Source organism: Lacerta agilis, chromosome 5 (assembly GCF_009819535.1).
Source record: "Lacerta agilis isolate rLacAgi1 chromosome 5, rLacAgi1.pri, whole genome shotgun sequence".
NCBI classification, from domain to species: Eukaryota; Metazoa; Chordata; class Lepidosauria; order Squamata; family Lacertidae; genus Lacerta; species Lacerta agilis.
Genome location: NC_046316.1, coordinates 46,746,409 through 46,774,342, shown reverse-complemented (window position 1 = coordinate 46,774,342; position 27,934 = coordinate 46,746,409). Strand labels below are relative to the sequence as shown.

Genomic DNA, 27,934 nt, shown 5'->3' with positions numbered 1-27,934 from the left:
GCCTTACAGTTTGCGGGCGAGGAAGTGTCCGTTTTTCCTTTGCCGTTTTGGCCCGCAGTGGCCGTTGGCTGCCTGCCCGCCGCTCCTCCTCCCGTCGACCCACGTGTGCAGAAAACGGCGCCGGGACTCGGGACGCAGCGAGGCGGCCGGGCTTCCCCGCTGCGCTCTCTCTCCCATGTCTGGGACGGTGCTGGAGGCCGTGCGGGGCAAAGCAGTTGCCGCTCAGCTGCTGTCTTTTAGCGGGCTCTTCGCCGTGTATAAGGCCAAGGGATACACTTCAGCCGCTGTGCTGAACCGGCTTAGGGCGAAGCTGCTGGCAGGTACCACTGAAAGGGGAGAGCAGAAAGTCCAAGGAAGGAGGGAGAGTCTGGGCCAGAGGTGGTGGGGAGCCTGCGGCCCTCCCGAGATGACCAGGCTCTTCTCAACTCCGCAGCCGGCATGGCAGCCAACAGGTTGCGGAGCAACACCTGGATGGCCTCAGGTTCCTCATCTAGGCAGGTCCTAAGGCAGGCATAGGCAAACTCGGCCCTCCAGATGTTTTGGGACTACAACTCCCATCATGCCTGACCACTGGTCCTGTTAGCTAGGGATGATGGGAGTTGTAGTCCCAAAACATCTGGAGGGCCGAGTTTGCCTATGCCTGTCCTAAGGCATTTGAGGAAGTAGTGGAGTTTAGTTGACTTGGGGACTCTGAATGCTGCACAACCCTTTTCTTCATTATTTCCTCAGTGCCGGATTTATGTGTAAGCTAAGCAAGCTATAGCTTAGGGCCCCCCAAAAAAATTAAAGGGAAAAAAACCTGGATGTACATTTCCAAAATATAAGATTAAAAAAAAACCTACATACAGCAATAGTGGTTTGTGTTGTGTAGGCTCCTATGATGTAAGTAATGGGCCCCACCTGCTAGCCTGCTCCCTAAAATATCACTGGTTTGCTCATTTCTGCAGTATAGGGTGCCTACATTCTGCATGGACTGGTTGCATGGCAACATGTGCAAATGGCTTTAGATACCTATTAGGTCCATAAATTACCATATAGCATATATTCAACACAAAAAACCGACAATTTGTTGTTGACAAAGGACAGCTGGACACGTAAAGGACCCCATTACCTTCAGTAGCTTAGGGCCTCATCAAACCTAAATCCGGAACTTTTCTATACACAGTGGTGCACTTTGGTCATTTTAGGCATTGGACAGTGGGTATTGCTTCCCTTCAGGTAGTGCTCATTTCTTGTCCTTTCTTGCCCACTCCCCACCTCCATCCACCTAATTGCATTCTTTACAACTGCTTCATTCCTACACTGGTATAATAATAATAATAATAATAATAATAATAATAATAATAATAATAATAGCAGCAGTAGCAACAGCTTGGCAACCCAGAAAATTACAAAGAAAGACCCTGATGCGTAGTTTCTTGTCTTAATCTCTTTCATCCACTTCTGTCTTAAGCTCTTCTAAATGGTGTTTGTGCATGTATTTCTATTGTCACCATAACAGGTTGCGATGGTGGATTTTTCGTTTCTTTTTCTGCCACATCTGTAATACTGTACAGATTTTCCAGAGTAACTATTGTATCCCTTCAAAGGAAAACCCAGTGGGTTTTTTTTGTCATTGACAACTTTCAAAAGAAAAATAGTCTTTGATTCCCACCCCACAGCTGTTGGTGGGGGCAGTGATCTGCCCATCACCTTTGGTCTCCCCTCCTGCTGTCTGTCTGTCATTCTTAACACTACCTCCTGGAAAAAAAGAAAAGCTTTTTTTGTAGGGGTTCTTTGATGGCGTGGAACTGGAGGTGAGGGAACACACCAGGACACAGTGTGGAGTACACCAAATGCTGGTCTGATCCTGCTGGCATAGCAGGGTGTTTGCTGAGCATGTTCAAGTTCTGGTTGGCTCTGGCCTGCCACCTCTTTGCTCCTCCCATGATGCAGTCAGTAACCAGCCTCAAACAAGGAGACTGACGAATGGAGCACTAGAAAAAATTACCATGCTGGGTGTTGTACTGATGACCTACCTGTTTCCCACCACCACTGTGTTGTCCATAGCGATGTGGGGCCTTGGACTTGGGCCCAGATTCTGCAGGTTCCATTGCCTTCGCAAACAGGTGCAAAGAACAAATGTCTCCACACTTTATCTTGTCTTCCAGCATAATCCATGGGAATCTGACTTAATGGATAGAATATCCCACTTCACATTTATGTCAAGAGTGCTGATATGGTTCCTCTGTTGCAATTAACCCAAGATGCAGAAAGGAGTTATGTTTCTGTGGCATGCCTTTAAAAAAGCATCCTAAACCTTCTTTTCTAACCAAATGATTGTGTATCTTCTGGGTTTTTTTTATATTGTCAACATGCCTAATTTGGAGCTGAATTTGGTGGTTCTAGAGTTGGGACCATTTGTATCTTTGCATGAGTATGTAAGGTGGGTAACTTGTGTTTGGATTACAGGTGGGTAGCCGTGTTGGTCTGCCATAGTCGAAACAAAATAGGGACCCAGGGACCCAGGTGGCGCTGTGGGTTAAACCACAGAGCCTTGGGCTTGCTGATCAGAAGGTCGGCGGTTCGAATCCCTGCGACGGGGTGAGCTCCTGTTGCTCGGTCCCTGCTCCTGCCCACCTAGCAGTTCGAAAGCACATCAAAGTGCAAGTAGATAAATAGGGACCGCTCCAGCGGGAAGGTAAACGGCGTTTCCGTGCACTGCCCTGGTTCGCCAGAAGCGGCTTAGTCATGCTGGCCACATGACCCGGAAGCTGTCTGCGGACAAACGCCAGCTCCCTCGGCCTATAGAGTGAGATGAGCGCCGCAACCCCAGAGTCGGACACGACTGGACCTGATGGTCAGGGGTCCCTTTACCTTTACCTTTACCTTTAACTAGCCGTGTTGGTCTGCCATAGTCGAAACAAAATAGAAAATTCTTTCCAGTAGCACCTTAGAGACCAACTGAGTTTTACTCAGGTGCTACTGGAAAGAATTTTCTATTTTGTTGTGTTTGGATGTTCCTGTTGAGGGAAAGGTGAGAGCTTAGATATGTCCTAAAATACCCAAATAGTGGATGCTGTATAAGTGTTCTCCAATGAGAAGCCAGTTTTTGTAGGGACATGGCCGCATAAGCACACTACTCGTCATATTAGTTGCCTTGCTGGAAAGAGAAAGTTACTTCTCTAACCAAGGTACCAATATATTTTGGCAAAATTTATGAATTATATTCAATCTAGCTTCGTTTCTGGATTTACCACCATTTCTGAGCACTAAGTTTCTTTGTATGTACTGGGCCCGTTGATTTACCGGTAAATGGGGATGGCAAGCATGTGCTCACCCTCAGTTTGTAGGAAATAAAAAATGGACTAATAGCAGGCAATAGTTAACAGCACTTTATTTTTGGCTTCTATGAAGTATTCATTACCAAAGCACAGATTCAATTTCACTTATTCAATTTCAGATGCATCGGTTTTTATTGTGATTATTTTATTGGATAATAAACTGCTTAATGGCCAAGCGGGCTACTAAGTGGTTTACAAAGTATAAAAGCCAAATACACAAAAACCAATTAAAATACAAAATTAAAATACACAACAAAGCAGTATCATTAAAAAAGGGGTCCAGGTCAGGGGATCAGGAAAATGCTTGTGTAAACAGATGCATCTTCAAGAGCCAGTGGAATGTCAGTATAGGTGGCCTCTGTATTTTGCCTTTCTTCCAATGTGGAGCAGGGTTTTAAACACAGCAATTAAAAAGCCCACACACAGGCACTTGGTTAAGGTTTGTACCTGGGCTTTGCACCTGTAGCTCCGCTCCAGATCCACCTTTCCCAACCTGGTACCCTCCTGGTGTTCTGAACTACAATTACAGTACCATGCTGGCTGTGGCCGATAGGAGCTGTAATCCAAAACAGCTGGAGGGTACCAGGTTTGGGGAGACTGGGTTAGCTACTGCATCCCCTGACTTGAGCACCACATTGCCATCTGCTCGCAATCCTGTAGCTGGGAATGCAAGTGCAGGCAGGGCTTTCACAGTGTTATCTACAGAACAGCATGCAATCTCATATCGTTTCTTTCCATAGCCAGCAAGGGACTTGGTTGTGCATGTAGTCTGCTGGATCCAAGCCATTATATGTAATTAAATGTGGGAAACATATTGAGAGACTGCTGTGCACTGTTGACAACATTGGAAAAATTCTGTGACTGTTGCTAGTTATGGTTTTATTACTGTAACAAATCAGTAAATGTGATGCTTCTTGTACGTTGTTGGGGAAAATAATGCACCCTGTCTGTTAACTATTAAAATTATTAATTATCTGATGCCAGCTGATGGTAGAGATGAGAACAAGCTCTAGGTAAGCTATTCGTTTTATGGTACGACAAATCCTAGGATTCTGATTCACAATTTTCCTCCCTCCTTGGGATTAAACTGTTTCCATTAAATTAGTTGTGCCACTTTGGTACCTTTCAATGTGAACGGCAGATTTATGTGCCTTGCTTGTTATTTTTATGAAGTTTTGTGAAGCTTTTTATCCTTTGGGGTCTTATTTTTTTCAGAAACCGGTATGCCAAAGCCTAGTAGAAGGAAGAGGAATAAAATGTTAAAGATTGGACATGGTGGGATTCTGGATAGCAATGCTGCTGGAGTGCTAGGTAATATGCATATTAGCAGTCATTTATTTATTTTCAATGTCCCTAGAGAACTCTCTCCCATTGGAGATAACTTGTCTGCCACATTAGCAGCTTTTCCATGTGAAATTAGATGTACTTTTTCTTCAGTCGTGTGCAGATGGCTGGTTTAAAAAACTGGTTCCTCTGCTCCTGGACTGCCATTTTATGATGTCCATTGATTTTATGGTTTTTATGTTATATTTTCTGAGGTTCTGCCATCATACTAAGCTAGTCCAGCTGTGGTTTGTTTACCTATTCACTCCAAAGCAGAAGTGCTTGGGCTGAGTACACCAGCCTGCAGCTTGCGCCCAGTACAAAACCATACTTTAAGGCCTAGCATTACATGTGAACCCAGCTTTTAAGGTCCCAGGGTGGGTTGCAATATTATGCAACATTAAAAACAGTTTAAAACAACTTAACAATAATAGAAATAAAGCAGGTCCTTATTTCTGCTATTGTAAGCTGGGCAAATAAGCTGAATTATTTTGTCCTTGCTGGCATTCCTTCTTTTATAAGCCACTGACGGTGGAGAAATGAGTACTGCTTGCTCAGTCATAAATACTGCAGACCCTTTAAAATAGCTTGGAAGGACCCCAGTGTAGATTGATGGTCCTTTTAGTAATACATTGCACTTATGTGCATTGCTTCTTGACACACCCCACCCCACCCTGACATACTGAAAAATGAAAAGCACCAGAGTATTTTTCCCCTCCTAAAATTTCTTCTGTTATCATTTTCAATCAATTAACCCTGTTAACAGAAAGTGTCAGAATTGTGTGAAATAATATTTGTTACTGGCATGATATTTTACAGACAGCAGTAGTGAATACAGAGGTGACAGGGGCAGTTGTTGAAGTAATGTTTCTCTTTGTTAACAGTGGTTGGCATTGGAAAAGGAACTAAAATGCTGAGCAGCTTGCTAGCAGGTTCTAAGGTATGTTTTCCACCTTCAGTAAATAAACTAACTATGAAGTGGGAGGTGGGGGCATACACTGTTTTCAGATAGCAAAGACTGGGAATCACACTGATCTTTAAATTGCTTTGACAAAACAAGTCTGTCTAAAAGAAGTGAGGCCTTGAGGCTTAACCTACATTGGAATCCTGGCTGTGCACATTCTAGGTTAATGCTTTAACGGTTAATGCTTTTATCGGCTTCCTTGGCTTGGATCCTAATATAACTTAAGGAAGTTCACAGCAGGAAAGTCTCTTGTCACTTCCTTCTCTTCTGCACCACTCCATGCTCCATTCCATGCTGTTTGTGATGCTCCCCCAATGAGATGTTTTTTAGGGTAAAGAGAAGATGTGAAACTGCTTCCATTAACTTATTTTAAGTGAAAATATCTAATAGGAAGCCTATAAGAAAAGGCAGCAACAGAGGTTGGTCCGTTAGGGTGGATTGGGGCACTGCCCCACTAACTTCAACCTGCCATCAGCCAGCCTCTCCCCCGGCTTAATTTCTCACTTGCATTCAGTGCAGGGGGAGCAGTGTCTTATCAACTTCTCCTTTCTTAGCCTCGGTGTTGGGGCAAAACTGGAATGAGTTAGCTCTGCCTTTCATTGGTTCTGGCTCTGCCTCCTGTTGACCTTGCTGACTTCCACCCTGCCAACACCAATAGACACTAGGCACCATTTCTTGAGTGGAATTCTGTATGTAGTTGATGATCTGTGGTATGGAGGCTTTTCAGCTTCATATTCACTGTTGGAACTTGCAGGGTGCAGAAATAGTGCAGTTAATGTGCATAATGTGTCAAGGGAGGAAAAGCATAACATAATGTAATCTGCATGAACATGTTGGACGCAGCTGGAGGACATGTTACACTTCCTCTTTGATACAGCGTATGAAATTTCTGGTGTGAGATTAGAAATGGCAGTTCCTTGGTTGTTTTGGAAATTATGCTTGGTTAATTGAGATCTCAATTTATACACACTGGTGAGTTTTAATACTTACCCGCAAATATATGTACTGACAAAAGAGAGAGCTTAGTCCTCCAGGGCTCAAGAAATAAAATTAGAACTTGGTGATCATTAGGGGTTGTATCCCACATACTGCTAAGTGAAAGAGAATTACCATATATACTTGAGTATAAGCCTAGTTTTTCAGCACATTTTTTGTGCTGAAAAAGCTGCCCTCGGCTTATACTTGAGTGAGGCGAGCGGTGGGAGCGGCGAGAAAGAAGCCCTTTCTCTCCGCTCATGCTGCCACCCGCTCTCCCCAGTCAACCATTCCTTAAGAAGCGTACAAGAACAGCAGTTCTTTACTCTCCCCAGGCAGCTTGTTCCATTCCTGAACTGCTTGCATAAATGCAAACTTGGCAAAGGAGGAAGAGGAAGGAGCAGCCCAAAGGGCTGCTTTCGGGCTGCTCGTTCCTCCTCCTCCACAGCGGCAAAGGTGAATCGGCTTATACTTGAGTCAATAAGCTTTCCCAGGTTTTTGTAGGAAAATTAGGTGCCTCGGTTTATATTCAGGTCGGCTTATACTCGGGTATATACGGTAGCACTGAACTTGTTTCACTAGGGGGTCATTTTGTGAAAGAAGTTCCACAACCAGATAGCTTTGTATATAGAGAGGATAGGAGCATAAAAAGGTAGTTTAATGAGACTTCAAACTAGCACAAGCTCTTGCACAATGGCTCCATCAAGGCTTTTGCTGTGTTGGATTCATCTGCCCAGCATGGTTCAAGCACAGGGCTTGCTGAATGACAAGTGTTGGATGCAACCATGGGTATAGCTCAGCTTCAAAAGTGGAGCAAAGAGCCGCTTAACCTTCAATTCCTACACTATCATCTTGCACATATCTGCTTGGAAGTAAGTGGGTGATGTTGGGTGTTTCAGCCCTAAAGTTGATCTGTTCATTAAAATTCATCTTTGTTGAAGCTGGCTAGGAAATATGCTTTCTGGCTCTGGAGAGGAGGTGCAAATGGTTGTTAAGATGCTTTAATTGCTGCTGAATAGGTTGAAACGCTCTTAGCTTCCATGTCCCAAATTGTACCAGGACACCTGTTTACCTATTTTTCTGGTGTGGCCCTATATTCTCCAACAACAGAGATACCTCATATCTGGCAAAGCTAGCTGTTGTCGGTGTTAGCTATGACTAGATACAGTGGTGCAGACTTCTGCTACTTCATACCATCTGTGTGGATTCACTTGATTGCATTGTGCATTATCTAGTTGTAGCTTCTTCCATATAACAGTAGCTCTACTTCCCTCAAGTAGGTCAGATGAGAGTGATTTCACTTTCCCTTGGGAATGAGAGGCTCAGTGTGAGTAATCTGTACTGTGATCTCCAATGCACTAACTAGTTGAAAATCCGCTCTTTTAAAATGGGCACTCCTAGGCTAGCTGGTTTTTATCTGAATCCCCAGGAGCTTCACTGACTTGCAGAAGATTAGAATTGACTCCCCTGCATTAATTGCAGCTTCTTGTTTAAGCGATAGGTGAATGAGTGTTTGATCTCAAAGGTTGTCATCTCTCCAGAGAGAACCGTTATCAAAATGTCACCTGGATAACATCAAATCCAGGCTCCCCGTGGCCTCAGAGGTTAGGGAGGGAAAAGATGAGCAGAACAAGGGGTATACTGAGCTTGCCATGGTCTTCAACAACTCAGATATTTTTTAATAGTCAGTTGAATTTCCCAGGGATCCCCAAATGGGTAATGGAAGCCACTTTAATTAGTTGTCTGAAATGGAACTGTTCTGTTTTACTCTGACACAGGCTTGCTGTCAGAGGGGCTCGATGAGGATAATGGCTAATTCCCCTCTAGACTGAGACTATTGCTGGCTTATAGGTTTCTTGCGGTGTCCTTCCCTGGTTGCTTTTTTCCCTTTGCCTTTTTAAAAAGCAGAATTCACCTAACACCCCTTGACAGGTAGTGCATGCATTTTGTACTTGGGTACACAGAGAGATTAGAATTAATCCAAAGGTCAAAGAGCTATTTTTCACAAGACATTTAAGCTGTTGTGGCAAAATCAGCTTGGATGCTGCATGGAAGTAGAGACTTAAATGATGAGCAACTTTCTGGTTGGCAATCTTGACTTTGTATGAAAAACAGAATTGTAGAGTTGGAAGGGGTCCAAAGGGTCATTTAGTCCAGCCCCCTGCAATGCAGGAATCTCAGCTAAAGATGGCCTTTCAACCTCTGCTTAAAGAACTCCAATGAAAGAGAGTCCACTACCTTCCAACGGAGTCCATTCCACTGTCAAACAGATCTTACCATCAGAAAGTTCTTCCTGATGTTTAGTCAGAATCTCCTTTATTGTAACTTGAATCCATTGCTTTGCATCCTAGCCTCCAGAGGAGGAGAAAACAAGCTTGCTGCATCACATTGTTGACTTGTGTAGCTTGTGGTCCACCAAGACCCCCGGATCCTTTTCACATATACTGCTGGCAAGCCAGGTGTCCCCCATCTTATATTTGTTAAGTATTAACTCATTCTCAGGTGTGTACTGTACAGATGAAGCAATACTGAAAGTCTGTGGAATCTCTTTGTTAAGCTCCTGAAAAAAATCATTAATGTGTGGAAGACAAGCATTGTAAGCACGGCTTAGAAAAAGTTTAATGAATGTCTGATTTTTTTAAATTTTCTCTTTGTTTCCTACTCCATTACAGCTGGGATTTAATATCTGGAACAGGGGTGGGGAACCTGTGGTCCTTCAGATGTTGTTAAACTTCATCTCGCATAAGTCTTAACTGGCATGGCCAACAGTGAAGGCTCCTCTTTGGGGCAAAGGGGAATATAGCCTATCCAAGATTCTGACCCCCCCCCCCCGACCTCCAAATCTATAGTCTAGGCTTCCTCCTGTCACCCACAATCATTATTAACATATTTCCACTGACTGAGAGACTTCCTAGATGCTTCTGCCCACCTCATCTGTCTATCCCAGGGGTCGCCAAACTAAGGACCGCGGGCCGGATATGGCCCAAGGGACTCAGTTATCCAGCCGCGGTGACCCCCACTGCCGCCACCCGCTCTTACCGGCGCGGCGCAGCTGCCCACTTCCAGGCACAAGCTATTTCCAGCGCACTTCTGGGTCTGCAGAGGCCCATGCGCACAAGCTATTTCCAGTGCTCTGCTGACCCAAAAGTGTGGCGGAAATGACGCTTGCGCATGCACACAAGCTATTTCCGGCGCCAAAGCAGAAGTGCGTCGGAAATAGCGAGCGCATGCGCGTATAGGCGCACACTCCTCCGCCCGCCACGCAATTGGTGCTGGAGGAGGCCAGGTAAGTTTGCTGACCCCTGGTCTAGCCAGTCAAAATAATCACTACCAGCAAGTCCCACCTCTGACTTCAGCAACTCTCTCCCATAGAATGCCTTGAGTAGGGCAGTAGATTCTGTGGGTGTAGGTTGCCCTTCTAAACCAAGGTTAGACATGTTTCAGTTTAGTTAGCCAATGTTTCTCAAACTTGGGTCTCCAGTTGCTGTTAGGTTACATCTCCCATCATCCCTGACCGCTGGTCCTGCTAGCTATGGATAATGGGAGTTGTAGTCCAACAATAGCTGGGGACCCAACATTGGAAAACACTGAGTTAGGTGCTAAGTTCTTACACAATTGCAATTCTTTTGTGTCCATGCCTTTGCAGGGGGGAGAATGGGAAGAAAACCAGAACAAATTTGGCCCTGCCCATGTTGCCACCCATGTTACCTTATTGGCCCTGCCTACATAACCTTGGCTGCCCACCCACCAGGTCCAGGGGCTATCAGCCACCACTAATGAACATCTGGAGAGGCACAGGTCCCTCACTCCTGATCTAGAGCTATGGGTGCCTGTAGCTCAGTAGACAGGTTTGTGTGTCTCCCACAAGACCAGGAAATAGATCCATGCTTATGAAATAGGATTACTGTGGAAGAGGACACTTCTATGGTGCCTGTTGTATATTGAATGGGAGTAACTGGTAAGAGTTAGTAATGCATTTGATGGCTTCCTCTTAAAAAAAATTATGTTGCTTTCGGTAATTGCTAGCTTTTGGTATTCTTCTGGACACACTGCATATGCAGGGATGTTCACTTTTGCTAACCATTCTTAACACAATCAGCTATTTGTTCTAATGTAAATGCTAATTGATGGCAAAGATGTATATTTTAGAAAGAGGCAGTTTTACTGATGCTTGGGCAAAGCAGTCTTTCCTGGAACCCATTAAACACCTGTAGTGTGCAAGTAATTATTGTAAATGATGATAAACAATTTCAAATTAGATCTGAGTTTGCATTAATGTATTTAAATAAGTCTGCAGAATAGCTTTGCTGAACAAATTAAGATTTAAGGATACTTTATCTGGGTGACTTGCTGCTCTGTGGTATGTAAAGCTGAATTAGCCTTTCTCCCCCTCCTTATTGCACTCAGTGCTCTACAGCTGATGGTTAAATCTTCCCATAAGGAGTGAGATTTATGATCATGCTGCCTACTGATAGTCTTTTACAAATGACAGCAGCTGACAGAAAGTTGTTTCTGTAGTGTTAGTATGGTGATGGTTCAATTTGTTCCTACAAGTGCCGTGACTTACAAACAAAAAGCATTCGGCTGCGAACCTATACACATTTTCCTTGGAATAAGCATCATTAAAAAACACTGAGACATAATTCTGAATAAACATGGATAGCTACTTGTCAAGCTACTTTTATTGGTGCTCCTATGATAAAGCAAACTGGAATCACTTTCATGTTGCTAACAATGGAGCTCATTATAGGCACAGGGATCAAATTGGAACAGGCTTCTGGGTTTGAAAAGAATGGTTCCAGAAAACCTGAAATTTTGTATAGCAGGTGTAGGGTGATACAAGAACTGTGAAGATCCCCCATGGTCCACTGATGTTTTCAAAGCAAGGAGCAGCTAATAAGTGTTAAGTGAATGTTCATTCTTGCTTTAAAAATGTATGACATGCCCTGCTGAATCACATCAAATTCTACGTAGACCAGCATTCTTTGCAAAATACATGGCACTAAGTGGTCCACCAGAAGTTGGTCAATGGCCTATTCATAGACCGCAACCTATCTTGACTCTGCTTTGGAGTCACGAAGCTTTCGTACATGTAAGGTTTCAAAAGCTATAGAACACATTATAACTGCCACAGAAATATCACCAAAAAACATCCTTCCTATAGCAGTTCATTTTTTGCTCTGTTAGTAGTGTTGAGAGATTTGGAATTGATATCTTTCACTAAATGTATTTTCATTCACTGGGAGGGCAAGATACAAATTTACTAAACAGATTAACAGAGGTTCTGTTAACACAGAGAAAGAGATAGATACCATGCAGATGCAATAGCAAACCATAGTTTTCTCTTACCCGTACAAACAGCAGCAAACTTTGAGTTTGTGTATGTGAAAAGAGTACGTGAAGACAGTAGATTAGAATATTTCCACATTAGGGTAGCAACAACAATAACTTGCCATTGTATCTGAATGTGGCAGCTTTTGGTTTGCTGCTCATTAGCCAGGATCTCAGAACTAAAGTCCAGATCTTAATTTGTCATTAAATAAGGATCAGTAATTCAGGTGCTTATTACTTTCCCCTCATACAGGAGAAGGGAGGTTCACCTCCACTAATGCATGTCATGGAAAACCATGGTTTGTTGCATCTCAATGTAGTTTTTGTATCATGAATTGTTGGCATTCATCTGTCTTGAGATACAATGGGTGCGCCTCCAGGGATGAAGTCCAACCCTTGCGTTAGCAGCACCGAAGTGACGCCCCTGAGGTGCAAACCTGGGCAGTGTGTATGGAGTTCCTGGGCTGCCCAGACGACAAGACACCCCTCTCGGCCTCTCTGATGTGGTCCGGAAAACAGAGCAATATGTTTGGTATCAGCTTGGCTGCAGAAGTTGCCAGAAGAAAATGTACAAGACGCCATCCAACCATCTTAAGGACTCCACTACAAGTTTGTGTAGGGCTTTACTCCGTAGCCTTTTCTTCTGCTGAGATTTCCTGCAAAGCAGCAGAGGTTTAGGATCAGAGTTTTCCCTCTCCTAGATGGGCTATCTTACCAGGTTGATGAGCCCCATCTGCCATTGTCATGGATAATACAGCAAGGAATAAGTGTATTGGATAGATCCAGGTCTAGTTCTCGCACTGTTGCAATTTTAGCATGCTGTCATCGTGCTAAAAATCTAGTAAGAGTTTATCTGTTTAATAGCATAAATAATAATAAAAACCTTGTTGTTGTTCAGTCGTTCAGTCGTGTCCGACTCTTCGTGACCCCATGGACCAGAGCACGCCTATCCTTCACTGCCTCCCGCAGTTTGGCCAAACTCATGTTAGTAGCTTCGAGAACACTGTCCAACCATCTCATCCTCTGTCGTCCCCTTCTCCTTGTGCCCTCCATCTTTCCCAACATCAGGGTCTTTTCCAGGGAGTCTTCTCTTCTCATGAGGTGGGCAAAGTACTGGAGCCTCAACTTCAGGATCTGTCCTTCTAGTGAGCATTCAGGGCCGATTTCCTTGAGAATGGATAGGTTTGATCTTCTTGCAGTCCATGGGACTCTCAAGAGTCTCCTCCAGCACCATAATTCAAAAGCATCAATTCTTCGGCGATCAGCCTTCTTGATGGTCCAGCTCTCACTGCCGTACATTACTACTGGGAAAACCATAGCTTTAACTATACGGACCTTTGTCGGCAAGGTAATAAAAACCTTACTAATAGTATAAATTCAGCTTCATATTACCGGTATCCTCACACAGTTGATGTGCTCAAGCTTTCCAATGTCCTATGGATATGAACATCTTGGACCCAGTGCAATTATCTGCAAATTTTCCTGTTAAATATTAAGGACTCTTTCTTGCCTGCCTCACTGGAAGTCAGGTCACCCTGTGAGTTAATCTAGTCACAAAGTAGAGGTGGATATACAGGGTCAAATGATCCAGCTACACTTGTAGTTCTTCAGCAGTGACAGAACAATTACAGCATCTTTCAGTAAAAGAAATTTAGTTCAGTGTTAGTACAAAGTCAGCTTTTTCTCTCCAGAGAAAAATTATTCTAGAAGAGAGTTGTAATGTTTCTTGGTATTAAGACATCATGTTGACTATTCGTTAAATTTAAATTTGCTCCATTGTCTATAGCCTGCTCTTGGCTTTAAGGTTTTACTCTTTGGGTTTGACTTACTAGTTGCTTCTATTTTCATTATCTAATCTTCATTTTTAAAAAATACTTTAATGGTGTTATTGAGATGGAATGATGTCTGTAGTCTCCCTTTTCATATCCTATGTAGAGAGGGGGCTTTATTTTGAGTTTGTTACAGTATCTTGTATAAGAGAGCAGATGAATAATAATATAACACACTTATTATTTAGGAGTAAATGGTATTTTTGTGGGATCAATAAATCATCCTGAAATCATAATCACTTGCTTCCGTAGTATAGATGGAGGATAATCTAACACCACACGTGAGCTTGTCCTTTTCTGAGAATTTATATCAATGCTGGATTCCCAAGCTCATTGGTTCATCATGAGTTTAATAACCCTTTGGTTAATTGGTGCTGCTCAGAGATACTTTCTAAGCAGCTGTACTACATAGTCTAGGAAAGCACCACTAATATACCTTGCAATGCTGAGAGGCAATTCTTGGATTTCACTCTCTCTCTTTTTAATCACCAGCATCCCTAAAAAATAATGCTGATCCAGGGAACAGTCTGGGTTGCTTTAGCAGTTAGGGGCAGATGGTTAATTTTCTCATTAACTGTGACTTAATTCTTACTTGCTAGTGACTGAGATCTTGTGTTCATAAAATCTAAGGTCACAACTGATTATATTCAATGCAGGCCAGAGTAGGATTAAGGTGGAAGTACTGTATGTGAAATTCTGGACCATGGCTAGGTAGTCTAATTGTTTTCTGCACTCTGATTCCGTGATTCCTTGCAGGGGCAGGAACTCTGAGCACATTGAGTTCTTGTGTCTTCTAGGTCTTCTCCATTCACTGAAGGTTGCTGTTTCCTTCAAAGAAGCTCAGGGCTTCCTAACTGAAGGCTATCAGCTTTTTTCCTCACAACAACCCCATGGGGTACAATAGATTCAGTGAGATAGTGTTTGGTCCAAGGTTGCCTAGGGAGCTTCACCAGTGATTGAGGATTGGCATCCAGGTGTCCCTAGTTCAAGTTCAGCATACTATCTACTATACTAGCTTCTGTGGAAGGGACAGATAGATGGGAAGTGTGTATGCATGAACCTTTCCATCTTCAGACATGAATTATATCTAAACATCCCTCTTAATTCTGTGGCTTAAATATGCTTGCTTAGGCATCAGAGCAGCATTTTGACTATTCATTAACCAATGTATTATTGGGAAATCTTATTTACTTCAAATATGCTTGTCCTGGCTTTCCCTGTTTACCTAATGATGGGAACTGCATGTTTAGAAGCAGCTAGGACTATCTTAGAATACCTCATCTTGCATGAGGGTTTGGTTCAAAAGGTTATATGTTATACATGGAAAGCAGATATAGCAAACTCCTGGAGCCTCCCACAAGGCTAGCCAGCCTGACTTCTATAAGGTAGCCAGTAAGGGAGAGAGCATCCCCAGTGCTTCCAGTGGGCCTTACTCAGCAAGGAAGACTGAGAGCTTAAAAGCTTTCCATGCCAGGTCTGCTTGGGGTTACCCAATGCAAAAAGAGGTTTTAAGCTCTCGGCCTTGACTCTTGGGCAGAGCCTGCTCAGCACGCCAGCTCTGGGAGTGTTAGGGATGCTTTTGCAAGATCTTGCAGAACAATCTAACTTCCTGGGAGATCTCGTGAGAGTATCCTCACCACTGCTAGAGCTGGCACTTAGCAGGCCTTGCCTGGAAGCAAAGTAAGAGATCTTAAAAGCTCTATTCACACATGTCTGATTGAGGCTACCTTCATGCTACACTTGCAAAGGTTTGGGGTGGAATGTGCACAACCAGCAGCAGAACCAGCACATTGAGTTCCATCCTTCTACCTGCTTTGGTTTTCATGTATCCAACTGAATTCCTGGGCTACACTTGTGTACATAAATGTGCACACACACACATACACATACACACACACATGCATATACTTACTAAAATTGTGATGCAAAATATTTTTGTGTGTCTTGATTCTAAATACGTCGTAAGCTTTTATAACAAAAAAAAGGCAAATGTGGCAAGCGGTGCTCAGTTTGACTGAAAGCTCTGTGCCTCAGTTTCAATTTAGAGATAATATTCTTCCACTTTTCCTTGTCTGTATTGCTGCCTGTGCTGTTTCCTTTTCTCTTTCCAGAGGTGATGGCATTCACAAAGGGAACTGAAGTAATCTCCATCTCTCTTTCTTTCTCTCAGTTTTTTCTTTTTTATAATCTGATTTTATAGCATTGTGCAATCCTTCTTGATGACAGGCTCACCAAAGCTGATTGAGTGCATTCCTGTGTTGTACCTACCCTTGATTTCACTAAAATATTCTAACATTTAGTATTCTTTCATGGCTGTGACATACACTTTTTATAATATCCAATTAGTATACTTCTGTTTTTATGAGTACTCTAAATCAGAACGGGAATGTGCATGTACAGGAATAGATTTGTTCATCTCCATAATTGTTCCTTTTTTCTGAATTGTCTAGCTTGGTGGCATGGTACAAACTCAAGATGCTGGTGATATTTTTCATTAAACCTCTGTGTCCTCCACTCCCTGTTTCACACTAATTATTTTCTTCCCTTACAGAAATACACAGCTGTTGGGGAATTGGGAAAGGCAACTGACACATTTGATTCTACAGGCAAAGTAACAGAAGAAAAACCTTACGGTAAAGAATCACATAACGTGTTCTGTTCTGACTGTTTGACTGCAGTGCTTTGTTTAGATTGCAGCAAAGATGGTGTCAGGCTCAGGTTTGTAGCTTATTTTTAAAGGAATTATGTCTAGCTGACAGATTAAATGGTTTGCAACATCTTGGAAATGGGGATTCTTTGTCAGCTTTTAAGATGACTTCTAAGAAACTAAACTCAACACTAGAAGGTCATATAAATCCACAGACCCCTAGTTACTGAGCCCATCACTGTAATTAATCAGCAGGCATTTAGGAACTGTAACTCTCTGCATATGTTAGACTCCAGCTCCCAATATGCCTGACTGTTGGCTATATTTACTCGGTCTAATAGGAGATGTGGCCCTCCAGATGTTGAACTCCCCAGTTTCCCATCCCTGGCTTAAATGGGCAGTTGATGGGAGTGGCACTACTCTCTAGTTGCTTAGTTTCCATTTCAGAAACCACCAGTGGATTGTGATTGATATTGCTTCTTTTTTAGATAAGGAGTTGGAGGGACCCTAGCTCACTGATAGAGTGCATGCAAAGGCTCAGTCCCTGGCATCTGAGCTAGGGTCTGAAGCTGTGGAGAGCCAATTCCAGTTAGCATGAACAAAAGTGATCTGGATGGTTTAGTGCTCTGACTCAGTAGAAGCGAGCTTCCCATATTTCCTACCTCTGTCTCTGCATGCATGTGGTAGGGGTGTAATGGGCATTTGTGCTTTTAAAAGGTGGTGTGTTGTGTGCAGGTTTCCCTTGGCTAAACTTTCAGAGATCACAGAATCACAGACTTGTACAGTTGGAAGGGACCATGAGGATCATCTAGTCCAACCCGCTGCAATGCAGGAATCTTTCACCCAACGTGGGGCTCAAACTCACAACCCTGAGATTAAGAGCCTCGCGTTCTACCAACTGAGCTACCCCCTCCTGAGCTATGTTGGGATAGCGTGCACTGCCTGAATATCCCCAAGCTTGTGCATACACATCCTTGGTGTGTCTCAACTTGGCTTGGGCACAAAGTATGAGTATGGTGTTATGTTTTCTTCTGAACTGACACTCTGCAATCAAAGTACTACTATGTGTGCTTTTAATGAAGCAAGAAAGACAAAGCATGTAAATAGTATGTTGGGTGTAGAGGAATAGGGGTTGTAATCACTTAAAGTTCCTGCTGTGGGTATATAAGTATTTGTGATGCCTGTTTGTGAGGTGATACCCATAAGGATTCTTGCTCCACTAACAATAGCCATAATCATAGCATAATGGGTTGACCATGAGTTAACTGTCTATTGTAAATGTTTTCTTTCATTCCACCCACCCTAGGAGATGATCCTTCTGTGGTTGATAATGCAACGGGGGAAATTTCCAATTCTTACTACTTCCTCAAAGTAGACCCTTCTCTTCAGATCTTTCTATCACCTCTCAGTGCTGTTTTACCTTTCAGACAAACAGCTAAATCAACAAATTTATCCAAGGAGTAGAACAAGAGCCTTTTAAATACAGTGATACCTTAGGTTACATACACTTCAGGTTACATACTCCGCTAACCCAGAAAAACGCTTCAGGTTAAGAACTTTGCTTCAGGATAAGAACAGAAATTGTGCTCTGGCGGCGCAGTGGCAGCGGGAGGCCCCATTAGCTAAAGTGGTACCTCAGGTTAAGAACAGTTTCAGGTTAAGAACAGACCTCCAGAACGAATTAAGTTCTTAACCCGAGGTACCACTGTATCTGGAATGGTTGCTAGGCTTCTGCTTTGTTGCTTGCCTTGCTTTTGGTCATATGCAAAGATGCATTCCTCCTGTGCTTCTGAGAAATAACATGTCACTAATTGCGGAGCAAACTTGCTACTACTCTCATTAATTCCTTCACAACTTAAAGAGAACAGAGCTATAGATAGCTGGTCTCCTAGCAACTGCTATGCAACCCTCTGTATTTATAATACCCAGTAACAGGTAACCATGATAAATTATCTTCTGTTGCCTTGTGGTGATAAAGGAGGTCTCTGTGGATTTTTTTTCTTTACTCCTTTTTCTTGCATGCAGTATGTTCTCACTTTTCCCACACCTCTTAAATTACTATATTGCCTCACAACTTATACTGCCTCACAGACCTACCTTCATTTTAATTCATGTCCATTGCTTGATTCATTTTTAATGCTGAATGAGCAAACTAGCCAAAGGCCCAATTCAGGTATTATAAGCCAGGGCTGAAGAACCTCTGGCCTGCAAGCCTAATTAAGCCTGAAAGATTGGCCCACCAGGCCATTTCGAGCAAATTACACCCACTTTTCCCCCTTACCTGATTACATATATGATGTCAGGTGTAGAAAACTTCAAGCCATGACTGACTTAAAAAAAAAATCCTTGATGTGGTGTACAAAATAGATAAACAGTAAAAGCTGTAGATTAATAAATATTGGCAGACCATAATAAAATCATTACAAACAAGGCTGCCATCCTTGCAGTAGCAGCTGAAAAAATTTTGCTGCAGTTTTCTACAAACATTTGCCACAAACTGCAAAAAGGATCATCCACCATAGTATTTTGATGTTGTTTTTAATCTCGGCTTGTATTTATAATTATTAGTGTTATATATTATTAGTGGGTTTTTCCTCCCTGCTTCCCTGTTGTTTGTCTTAGCTACCAATTTGTGATTTTTTGTACTTGTACTATTTACTCACTTGTTTGTGAATAGTGATAGCTCAGAGTATACACTCTTCTTATGGCAAGGTTCCTGCTTTTCAAATCCAAAACAAACACTGAAATTTTAGTCCTACAAAGGTATCCAAAGGTTGTTTGAAAATAAGGTCTCGCAGGCACCAACAGCAAAAGGAAAAGTTGAAAGAGCTTCATTGCTTACCTCTCCCCTCCCCACCCCACCCCATGCATGTTTTCTTTTATAATTTGTAGCAGAGATGTCTTAAAAATATCCTAAATATGTTCAGCCTTAGAACCCATAAGAGTTTATGATGTTAAGAATGTGAATATAGGTAGTGTTTTTAATCTTCTGTTTTCCAGTGTTGTTTCACTCTGCTCTTAGGCTGAGACACACACACAGAACCCCGCCGCCAAAAGTAGCAAAACAAAAATGACTGATATAGGTCAAAGGAAGGCCTAATAGTTACCGGGCAAACTAGAACAGTTTATTTTCATCAGGTGAAGATGAAATGCCTGTGTTTGCTAGGTAGAAAATGCAAACATTCCCATTTGAGAAATGTTCAGATTGGTTCTTCATTTATACATAAAAGCATTATTAAATCTACATATTTGGTAGAGGCAATAGGAAGTATTTAACATTGCACCAAGTTGACTGTTTTGTCAGCGAAACCATTTCAGTTTGCCAGACTGAATGATGCCCCCTTCTCTTCTCCCTGTGAGTTCTACTGATCCTCCCAGAGTCAATTGCAGGGGGAGAAGAGAGGAGAAGCCCCATTGTGCAAGCAGAAGACCTCGCACAGGGCTTCCACCAATGGGACTCATTAGGTGAATCCCGCCCATTGTTTAGTTTAGAAATTAACCTGCAGGGCTAACATTCTTATATCCAGATTACTTAATATTAGCTATTATTTAAGGTAAACTTAATATTTACAATTTTAAAAAAATCTGATGTAAATCAAAACATCATTTAAAAAAATTGAATGATTGATTTTTACACACATGCACCCACATGCCATGAGTCATAGGAGCCTGATCTTAGAAGCAATCAGGGTGTCTGCAGCACCAGGGAGCCTATCTCTCCCTCTCCTCATTCCCGTACATATTGTTCCCCTCCTTTAGCCCTGACTGATTTATGAACTGCTGCAGCATTATCATTAATGACACTTCATTTAGACTGCTGCTGGGCACAGTAGCAGCATCTGCCATCGCAGTTCCAAATGTTCTCTTTGTATAAAGTGAGATATTAAAGTTGTTTCCTTCCGATACAGCATAAGAGATGAAATGTTTTCTTTTCAGGGAATAACCCTCTTATCTGTATCACGAGAGCCATCTGTTCAGGAAGGGAGCTGCAAGTGCCTAGAAGAAGTAAAGAGCAAGGATTAAAGCATAAGAAGAAGAAGAAAAAGCCATTCATGATATTTATTTATTCCTTGGCAGGAATCCATTGGGATTCACCAGAGGGAGGGAGAGTGAGCAGAGGGGATGATCAGGTTAATGACTGCAGGAAGGATAACCAGTCCCAAATCACACCTTTTGGTCAGAGTCCAAATATCTGTATTCTGTTCCTGAAGTCTACGTTTTGGTTTCTCCAGAAATCGGTCTTTGATGAGAGTGTGCTTGTGATTCTTTTGAGCCGTCTCTTGGCTATGTATATGTGAGAGTGTGGGTGCATATGTTAGAAAGACGAGATTTATATTCTGGCTGTACTGGATTGGATAATGATAACTAGATTATGTAAAAAGTAAGTATCATAATACCCTAGAATTATTAATGTGCTGGAAATCGGAACCCAGATAGCTAGGCCATTCTAAATTTCTCTTTAATCTCTCATGAGGAAGAAAACATTTTGTGCACTGAGTATTTCATAATGTATCTACTACATTCTCCTCTACTATGTTGCACATTCTAGTTATTAAGAAGAGGCTTATATCGACTTGCATTAGCATACATTACAATTCAATAGAGGAAGATTTTCATAATATTACATAGCTTATCAGAAAAATGAGCATTCAAGATTGGAGTGGAAGCAAATAAGCAGCCAAATGCTGTATGCGGAAAGTTCTGTGTTTATGGGGTTATATTTCTTTTTCTCCCTCTGGTGATACAAAGGCTGGTGTGTGTTGAGAATTTTAAATCAAGTAGGTTTATGAATATTTCCCCCCTCTTTTGGTCTATATATTCTTGTGTTCAAGATAATGTGATGCAAATTAGATACCCCACATATCCTTTAACCTGTTCATTTACTTGCACAGCTATTCTGTGGCACAGGTTAAGCCACCCTTCCAAAATTGGTGCCCTCCATGTTTTGTTGAACTACAGTTCCCATAATTCCTGCTGGGATAGCTTTGTTAGTAGAGCATGAGACAAAAGGGAGAAAGGAATAATTTACATACTTCTGCTACTTAGCCTTACTTAACTTTCTGGACTATTGCCTGACTCTTTTTTTGGACCAAAAAATGATGACTCGCCCTAACGTCATTTAAAATGCTCAAGGTTGGTATTGGTTAGTCAGTTATATTTTATTTATTTAGGATATTTATATATCCAGTTCACACTGGGCTGTTCACAAATTTAGAAACAACACAATACAAAAATAAAATAGTGAATATTAAAAACAAACAAACATGGGCATGGGTATACAGCCATCATGAAGCAGATGAGAACAATAAAGACACAACTAAAAATTTCTCCAGTAGAGGGAAACAAAATAAATGGAAGAACTAAAAAACAGTAAAACTATAGATGTTCCAAAGCCTAGTGAAATGAAAAGGGCCTCACCAGGTACCAAAGAGAACCTCAAGCCCTTCTAGGGAGAACATTCCATAACGGGGGTGCCACCACCAAGAAGTCCCTTTTCCTGGTTGTTACTGTCCTCACCTCACTAAGTGGGGTAATTTGAAAAGGGCTCTCTGATTTAGATGTTAATGTCCAGGCAAGTATATACAACAGGAAGCAATCCATTTGGGGCTTTATTATTTAATACCAGCACTTGGAATTGGACCCAGGAATGGACTGGGAATGGACTGGAAGTCAATGCAAATGATGATGGACTGGTGTGATATGCTGATATCTACTGTCAATAATCTTGCTATTTTAGGCTAGTGGGCATTTCCAGACATTGGCAGCACCATGTATAATGCATTGCAGTAACCCATCTGGGGTGTTAATAGAGTATAGACAATTGTTGCAAGACTAACTGTTCAGATAGAATCATAGCTGATATGTCAGACGAAGTTGGTAAAGTACTCAATGTATTGTCTTGGCTTTAATATAAAATCTAAAAGATCAGCAGCTTTCTTCTCAATTCTCCAAAGTGCTCAAAGTTTGTCAGTTGTTACACGAATAATGAATACGGAAACGTACATATGCCCCTGTTTTCCCTTTTGGCAGATTGGATAACAAAAGAGGATCTTGAGAATGTCCTGCAGAAGTTCACAGGCAGCATCATGCAAGTTCCCCCAATGTAAGTGCTTTGATAAATAGTTGAACGTCATCTTTGGGAAGCCTGCCTGCAAAATCTCATTTTGCTGGAAGTAGAAAGTGACCTCTGTAGAGCAGAAAGCTGGCAAGACAGGGCAGTCTGGAAAGAATTTATTAACTTGACAGAATTACAGCCAAGAGTGACATTGACTTGAACAGCACATGCAAATAGCCCATGATGCTGTCTGTTATGACTGAATTTCAGGCCTTTGGTCATCACTGAAGCAAAGCTTTCCCTTGCCTTGAATATTTAAAGCAAAATCAAATAGTACTGCTTAATGGGCAGTGTTGCATTTTAGGACATTTTTGTAAACCAATAATAGGAAGTGTTCTCAGTGAAGGTAACGGTGCTTGGAGGGAAGCTTGAGGCAGTCCATTCCACTTTACACAGTGATTATGCAGTCTTTGAAGTACCAAATGTAATGCTTGGCATAGAAACTGTGGAAGTGCCACTTGTTCTTGGCAAATGCCCATCCCATTATGGATCCTTGTGTCAGAATGTAAGGGTCACGTATGAACAGGGTGGTGATAAGATATACGATTAGGTGTCTTCATCAGAGATGGGCTAATTTCAGATTGGCAGGCATCTTCTCTTTTTTATTGAATGTTAATGGTTCAACTATGCCTATTAAATTCATAAAGGAAGACCTTGGATCTGAGAATGTGAGAAGGGTCTTGCTAAATCAAATCAAGGTCTCCTAGTGCTGGACTTAGCAAGCTTCAGCCACCATCAGTTATAGCAGAAATTGAACAGTGGTCCACTGGTAGACCTTCTGCCCATCCTAGAGCTCTTTTTAAATGTATGACAGCATGCAATGAAACCTGAATATTAGTGTGTGTGTGTGTGTGTGTGTGTGTGTATGAGATTTATATTTATTTATTCACATGAACAGATGGTTCTCCTTAGTACTACCCCGGATTGAATCTGTTGTATTTGTTGTTTTGTAAACATCTTAGAGATTTAATTGTATTAAGTGGTATATAAATATATGAAATAAAATGAAATAATAAGAAAGATCCTGTTGTATTCACTCTTTGAACAGCTATTGTGCCCTGAAGAGAGACGGACAGAGGTTGTCCACTCTGGTTAAGAAAGGAGAAGTTGTTGAAGCAAAGCCTGCCAGACAAGTTATGGTCTACAGTCTCACTCTTAGGAGTTTCAAGCCGCCCTTCTTCACGCTTGGTAAGGATCCAAAGCATGGAGTCTGGGTGTATTTAAGTCAAAATATTTAAATTGTCTAGGCTTGTTTTAATTGTATTGTGTTTTAATTGTATGTACTATGCTTTGTGTGACTGTGCCCAGGAAAGCAGCCTATAAATAGTTTTACACACACACACACACTGTATACATATTTATCATTATTTATTTATTATTTATATTACTATTTATTAGTGCCCTCTTCAGTCCCCCCTTCCTTTCTCCTCTTTTTTGTGTGCTTAAGTCCTAATTTTCAGCTGTTCCCACAATACTGCATTTGTCTTATTAATCTCTTTTCCTCTCCCTTTTTTGTCCCCCCCCCCGTTATTTTCTGCAGTGTCTGTTTAAATTACGATATTCATTTTCTGTATACTGATGATGCAGTGATAATTTAAAAATGTGAATCAAGAGGCCTACGCCAGACTAAGAATTCTCCCATTGCCTTTATTTTAAGTCCTGTATCAGTGAAATATAGACCACCTTTAGACAATTGAGTAACTTGGATGAACCACATGGCCATTATCTTAATATGCTGAAGTCACATTATTTTGACCTATGGATCTACAGTGCAACTATATACGTAGCAATGGACTATCGATGTGTCCAGACTGAGAATCTCTGGGCCCTGTGTTTCAGAGAAAGACCATTAAGGACAGTAGTGATCTTCCTGCCGAGTCCCTTTTGCCAATAATCAGACAGGGATGTCAACCATGACATGCTGTTCTCTTTTCTATCGAGTGTGATGAAAAGGCAGTGTAGGCTAAGCTGATGGTGTAGACCAGGAGATCACAGCTGCAAGCACTACCCACCCTGTATGAACTGGGGAAAACACTGATTGCTCAGCCTTTGGACATTTGGTAACTTTGGGGAGTGGTTGCAACATTGTTCAAAAGCGGAAGTAAACAACTTTGCACATTTTCAAGTGTTAAGTAAGTGTCACTTGGTAAGGCTAACAGTTTGGGGCTGTGTTTGACTTGCAGGTTAAGTGCTCTCCTCTTTTGCATAATATGCAAACTGTGTTTCAATGTACTGTGTAATTTCAGTGGTTACGACTTACTGCTTGGGTGATTTGCAGCACTTTACAGTGAGCGGATTTTAAACTGTCTTGGGTCTTCCTGGATATGTATGATGTGCGTAGACTTTTAAAAGTTTGCTCAGTGCTTTAAAACACTCATAGATGCTTTTTGCTAGCACTTCAAATAATCTCCCCACCCCTCAAGCAACAATGGATAAATATATGACCTGACGTGGTATCTTTCTTCTTCTTCTTCTTCTTCTTCTTCTTCTTCTTCTTCTTCTTCTCCTCCTCCTCCTCCTCCTCCTCCTCCTCCTCCTCCTCCTCTTTCTCCAAATGGAGGCTCCGAAGTACTGAAATCCTGAAGCTGGTGCTGTAAAGTGAATGATTGTTAAGCCGGTGCATTTTATTCCTGTTTGCTTTCCGCTCTTCACCAGCTTCACAATCTCACCCTCACATATGTTACAGGATGAATAATTTATATTATAACCCATAAATATTTTAATCGCTCTATTGTTTGCTTAGTGCATTTTTACATTTCTATGTAAAGTAGATTTTTGTGCTATGCTGGCAATTTACCATGTCACCATTAACATTCCAGATGTTGAATGTGGCGGCGGTTTTTATGTCAGAAGCTTGGTCAACGATATTGGCAAAGGTAGGCACAGACAAAGCACAATCGCTCAGGGAGCAAGTGTTCTTGTTAACAGAGGGCCAGATCAGCTGTCAGTATCTCTGGCTGCCAGATGTGCGCACTGGGGATGCGGCACTGTTTGCCATGGTTTGGGCCTCTGTAGCACAAAATGAACCTGAGTGAATTGACTCAAAAGTGGTCCTTTGAGGGCAGCAGTAAAGTGGTCGGTTTCGCCATGGACTTATGAGAGAGGAGTAAACTCTCTTTTCCTGCAAGATAAACAGATGGGGGAGGGGAAGAGGTAAGAAAGTTCCTGTTTTTAAAGGTTGCAATGATAAATAATGCTTTGAAACCAGAATGTGCAAAGTTGCAAACATGATATAACCATCCCATCTGGATTTGCCCCTGTTGTTTATGATGACCTAATCAGCTTTTTCCTCTGACCTGAGATGTGATCCCACAAAAGGAATTTTTATTTGGCTATACTTCACCCAGGGAGTAACATAATCATTGACAGGAGGATAAGTTCAGCCATTTTTAAACACTAAGCTCTTTTAGATTCTGCTCAGCATGAACAGAACATAATGGCTGTACACCAAGAATTATTGGTGCTCAACTTTCCTCCTTTGGCAGAGACCGAATTCAATAAGCAGCCATCGGTGTGTAACAGGGTTTGAATGGCAACTGTGTAATATTAATACTCTGTAATGTGAACACTAGCTCTGTTTGGGGCAGCACTGCACATGGGAAGTCTCCTGCAGGCGCTTTTCATTTTAAAGGAGTCTAGAAAGGTACTACATGTCAACAGCTTATTATGGCATGCAGTTTGACCTTGTGTTAAAAATCTTAACATAAAATGTATTTGTGCATTACTACTGTTGTTGTTAAAATTTGTTAGTCGCTTTATCTTGCCCAAGGCAACCCAAAGCAACTTACAAACAAACAAAACCACATTAATTAAAACCGGGGGGAGCAAAACAACAACAACATTGTATCCCACCCACTTCTAAAAGGCCACTGATAGTTAGAGGCCAAAGGCCTGGTTATAGAGGAAAGTTTTTGCGTGGTGCCTAAGGAAAAATGATGGTGCCAGCCAGGCCTCCCTGAGAAGAGCATTCCACAAGCGGGGAGTCAGTGCAGGAAAGGCTTTCTCTTGTGTTGCCACCCTCTGGACTTCTCATGGAGGGGACACACAAGGAAGGGCCCTAGATTATGAATGCAGAGTCTAGGTCGGTTCATATGAGGAGAAGTGGTCCTTGAGGTATTGCAGTCCTGAGCCATTTAAGACTTTATAGGTTAAAAACCATCACTTTGAATTGGGCCTGAAAACTAATTGTCAGCCAGTGCATTCGGGCCAGGATCAGTATACTGTAATATGCTCAAACCGTCTTGCTCTGGTAGCAACCTGGCCACTACACCAGCTGAAGTTTCCAAACCATCTTCAGGTGCATCCCAGTGTATAATGTATAATGTGTTGCAGTAATATAGTGGGGAAATGTACCCCCTCCAATTGGATTTCCATGAGATGTGCAGCATATTTGGATAATGAAATGTTAATGGTTAATGTTTGTATAATGTTCAAATGTTCAAAGTGCTTCAAGGTTTATTATCTAGTTGTTACCCTTACTACAACCCTGTAAGGCACATTAGTATTATCCCCCCCCCCAATTGCTGAAGGGGGAACTGAGGTTGAAACAGAGTGGCTTGCCTAAGGCCACCTAGTGAGTTTAAGCTGAGGCACAATTGAAACCTTTTGACACCAGATCTATTTGGTATTTAAAGAATACATTGCCAAAGATGCACACTATGTGGTTTTAAAATACTTTGGACTGTATCCAATGCCTTTAAAATAAATGATTATGACAAACATAGGTTCATTAATTCGAATGGATCTACTCTGAGTAGGACTGCTATCTATAGGATACAACTCTGTATTCTACCATAGTGATGATGTTATAATATATATCCCATATTTCCCACTGAGATGCTGATTTCAAGTTCTGTAAAATGTGGTGTGCCATTTGCAAGCTTGGCTTTTGTTTTCTCCCTTTTGATGCTGCAGAGCTGTCCTCCTGTGCCACTGTGCTGGAACTGACCCGAACCAAACAGGGACCGTTTACCCTAGAAGAGCATGTTCTTTATGAAGACAAATGGACCATTGATGAAATTGCCCGGTCTCTAGAGTGTTGCATGCCTCTCCTCCAGGAAGAACCACCTAGTAAAAAATTAAAGATGGAGCTGTCTGAAGAATGCGCCATGAACTCTGAAGATAAGTGATAAGTCAGGTCAAGGAAAAAGACTGAATGACTGAGACGTTTTAAGATTGCTCTGGGAATGTCTTGTCTTCCCCTGTAAATTTACAGTCCAGTGCGTGGAAGATGACAAATTACAATGCAATGAAAATGATACCTTTCTATCTCTTCTGTTCGCACTGAAACATACAGACACACATGAAGATGCCCAGCATTTATTTCCTTTCATAATGTCTGTATTGTGTTGTCAGCTTATTTGTCAAGGAAGCAGACTCATCACGACACCCAGTAAAATACCTTGCAGGACACTTCTAAAATTTGAA

At 41.9% G+C, this 27,934-nt stretch overlaps 1 protein-coding gene across 1 annotated transcript; it reads left to right on the top strand.

The window, feature by feature from the left end:
- Position 1: 1 nt before the first annotated feature.
- On the top strand, positions 2-27,934 carry TRUB1 (TruB pseudouridine synthase family member 1). The gene is made up of 8 exons (XM_033149575.1): positions 2-320; positions 4,539-4,634; positions 5,531-5,586; positions 16,297-16,378; positions 22,423-22,495; positions 23,556-23,695; positions 25,327-25,383; positions 27,422-27,934. The coding sequence occupies exons 1-8, from the start codon at positions 176-178 to the stop codon at positions 27,634-27,636; spliced, it is 864 nt and encodes a 287-aa protein (XP_033005466.1). The 5' UTR covers positions 2-175; the 3' UTR covers positions 27,637-27,934.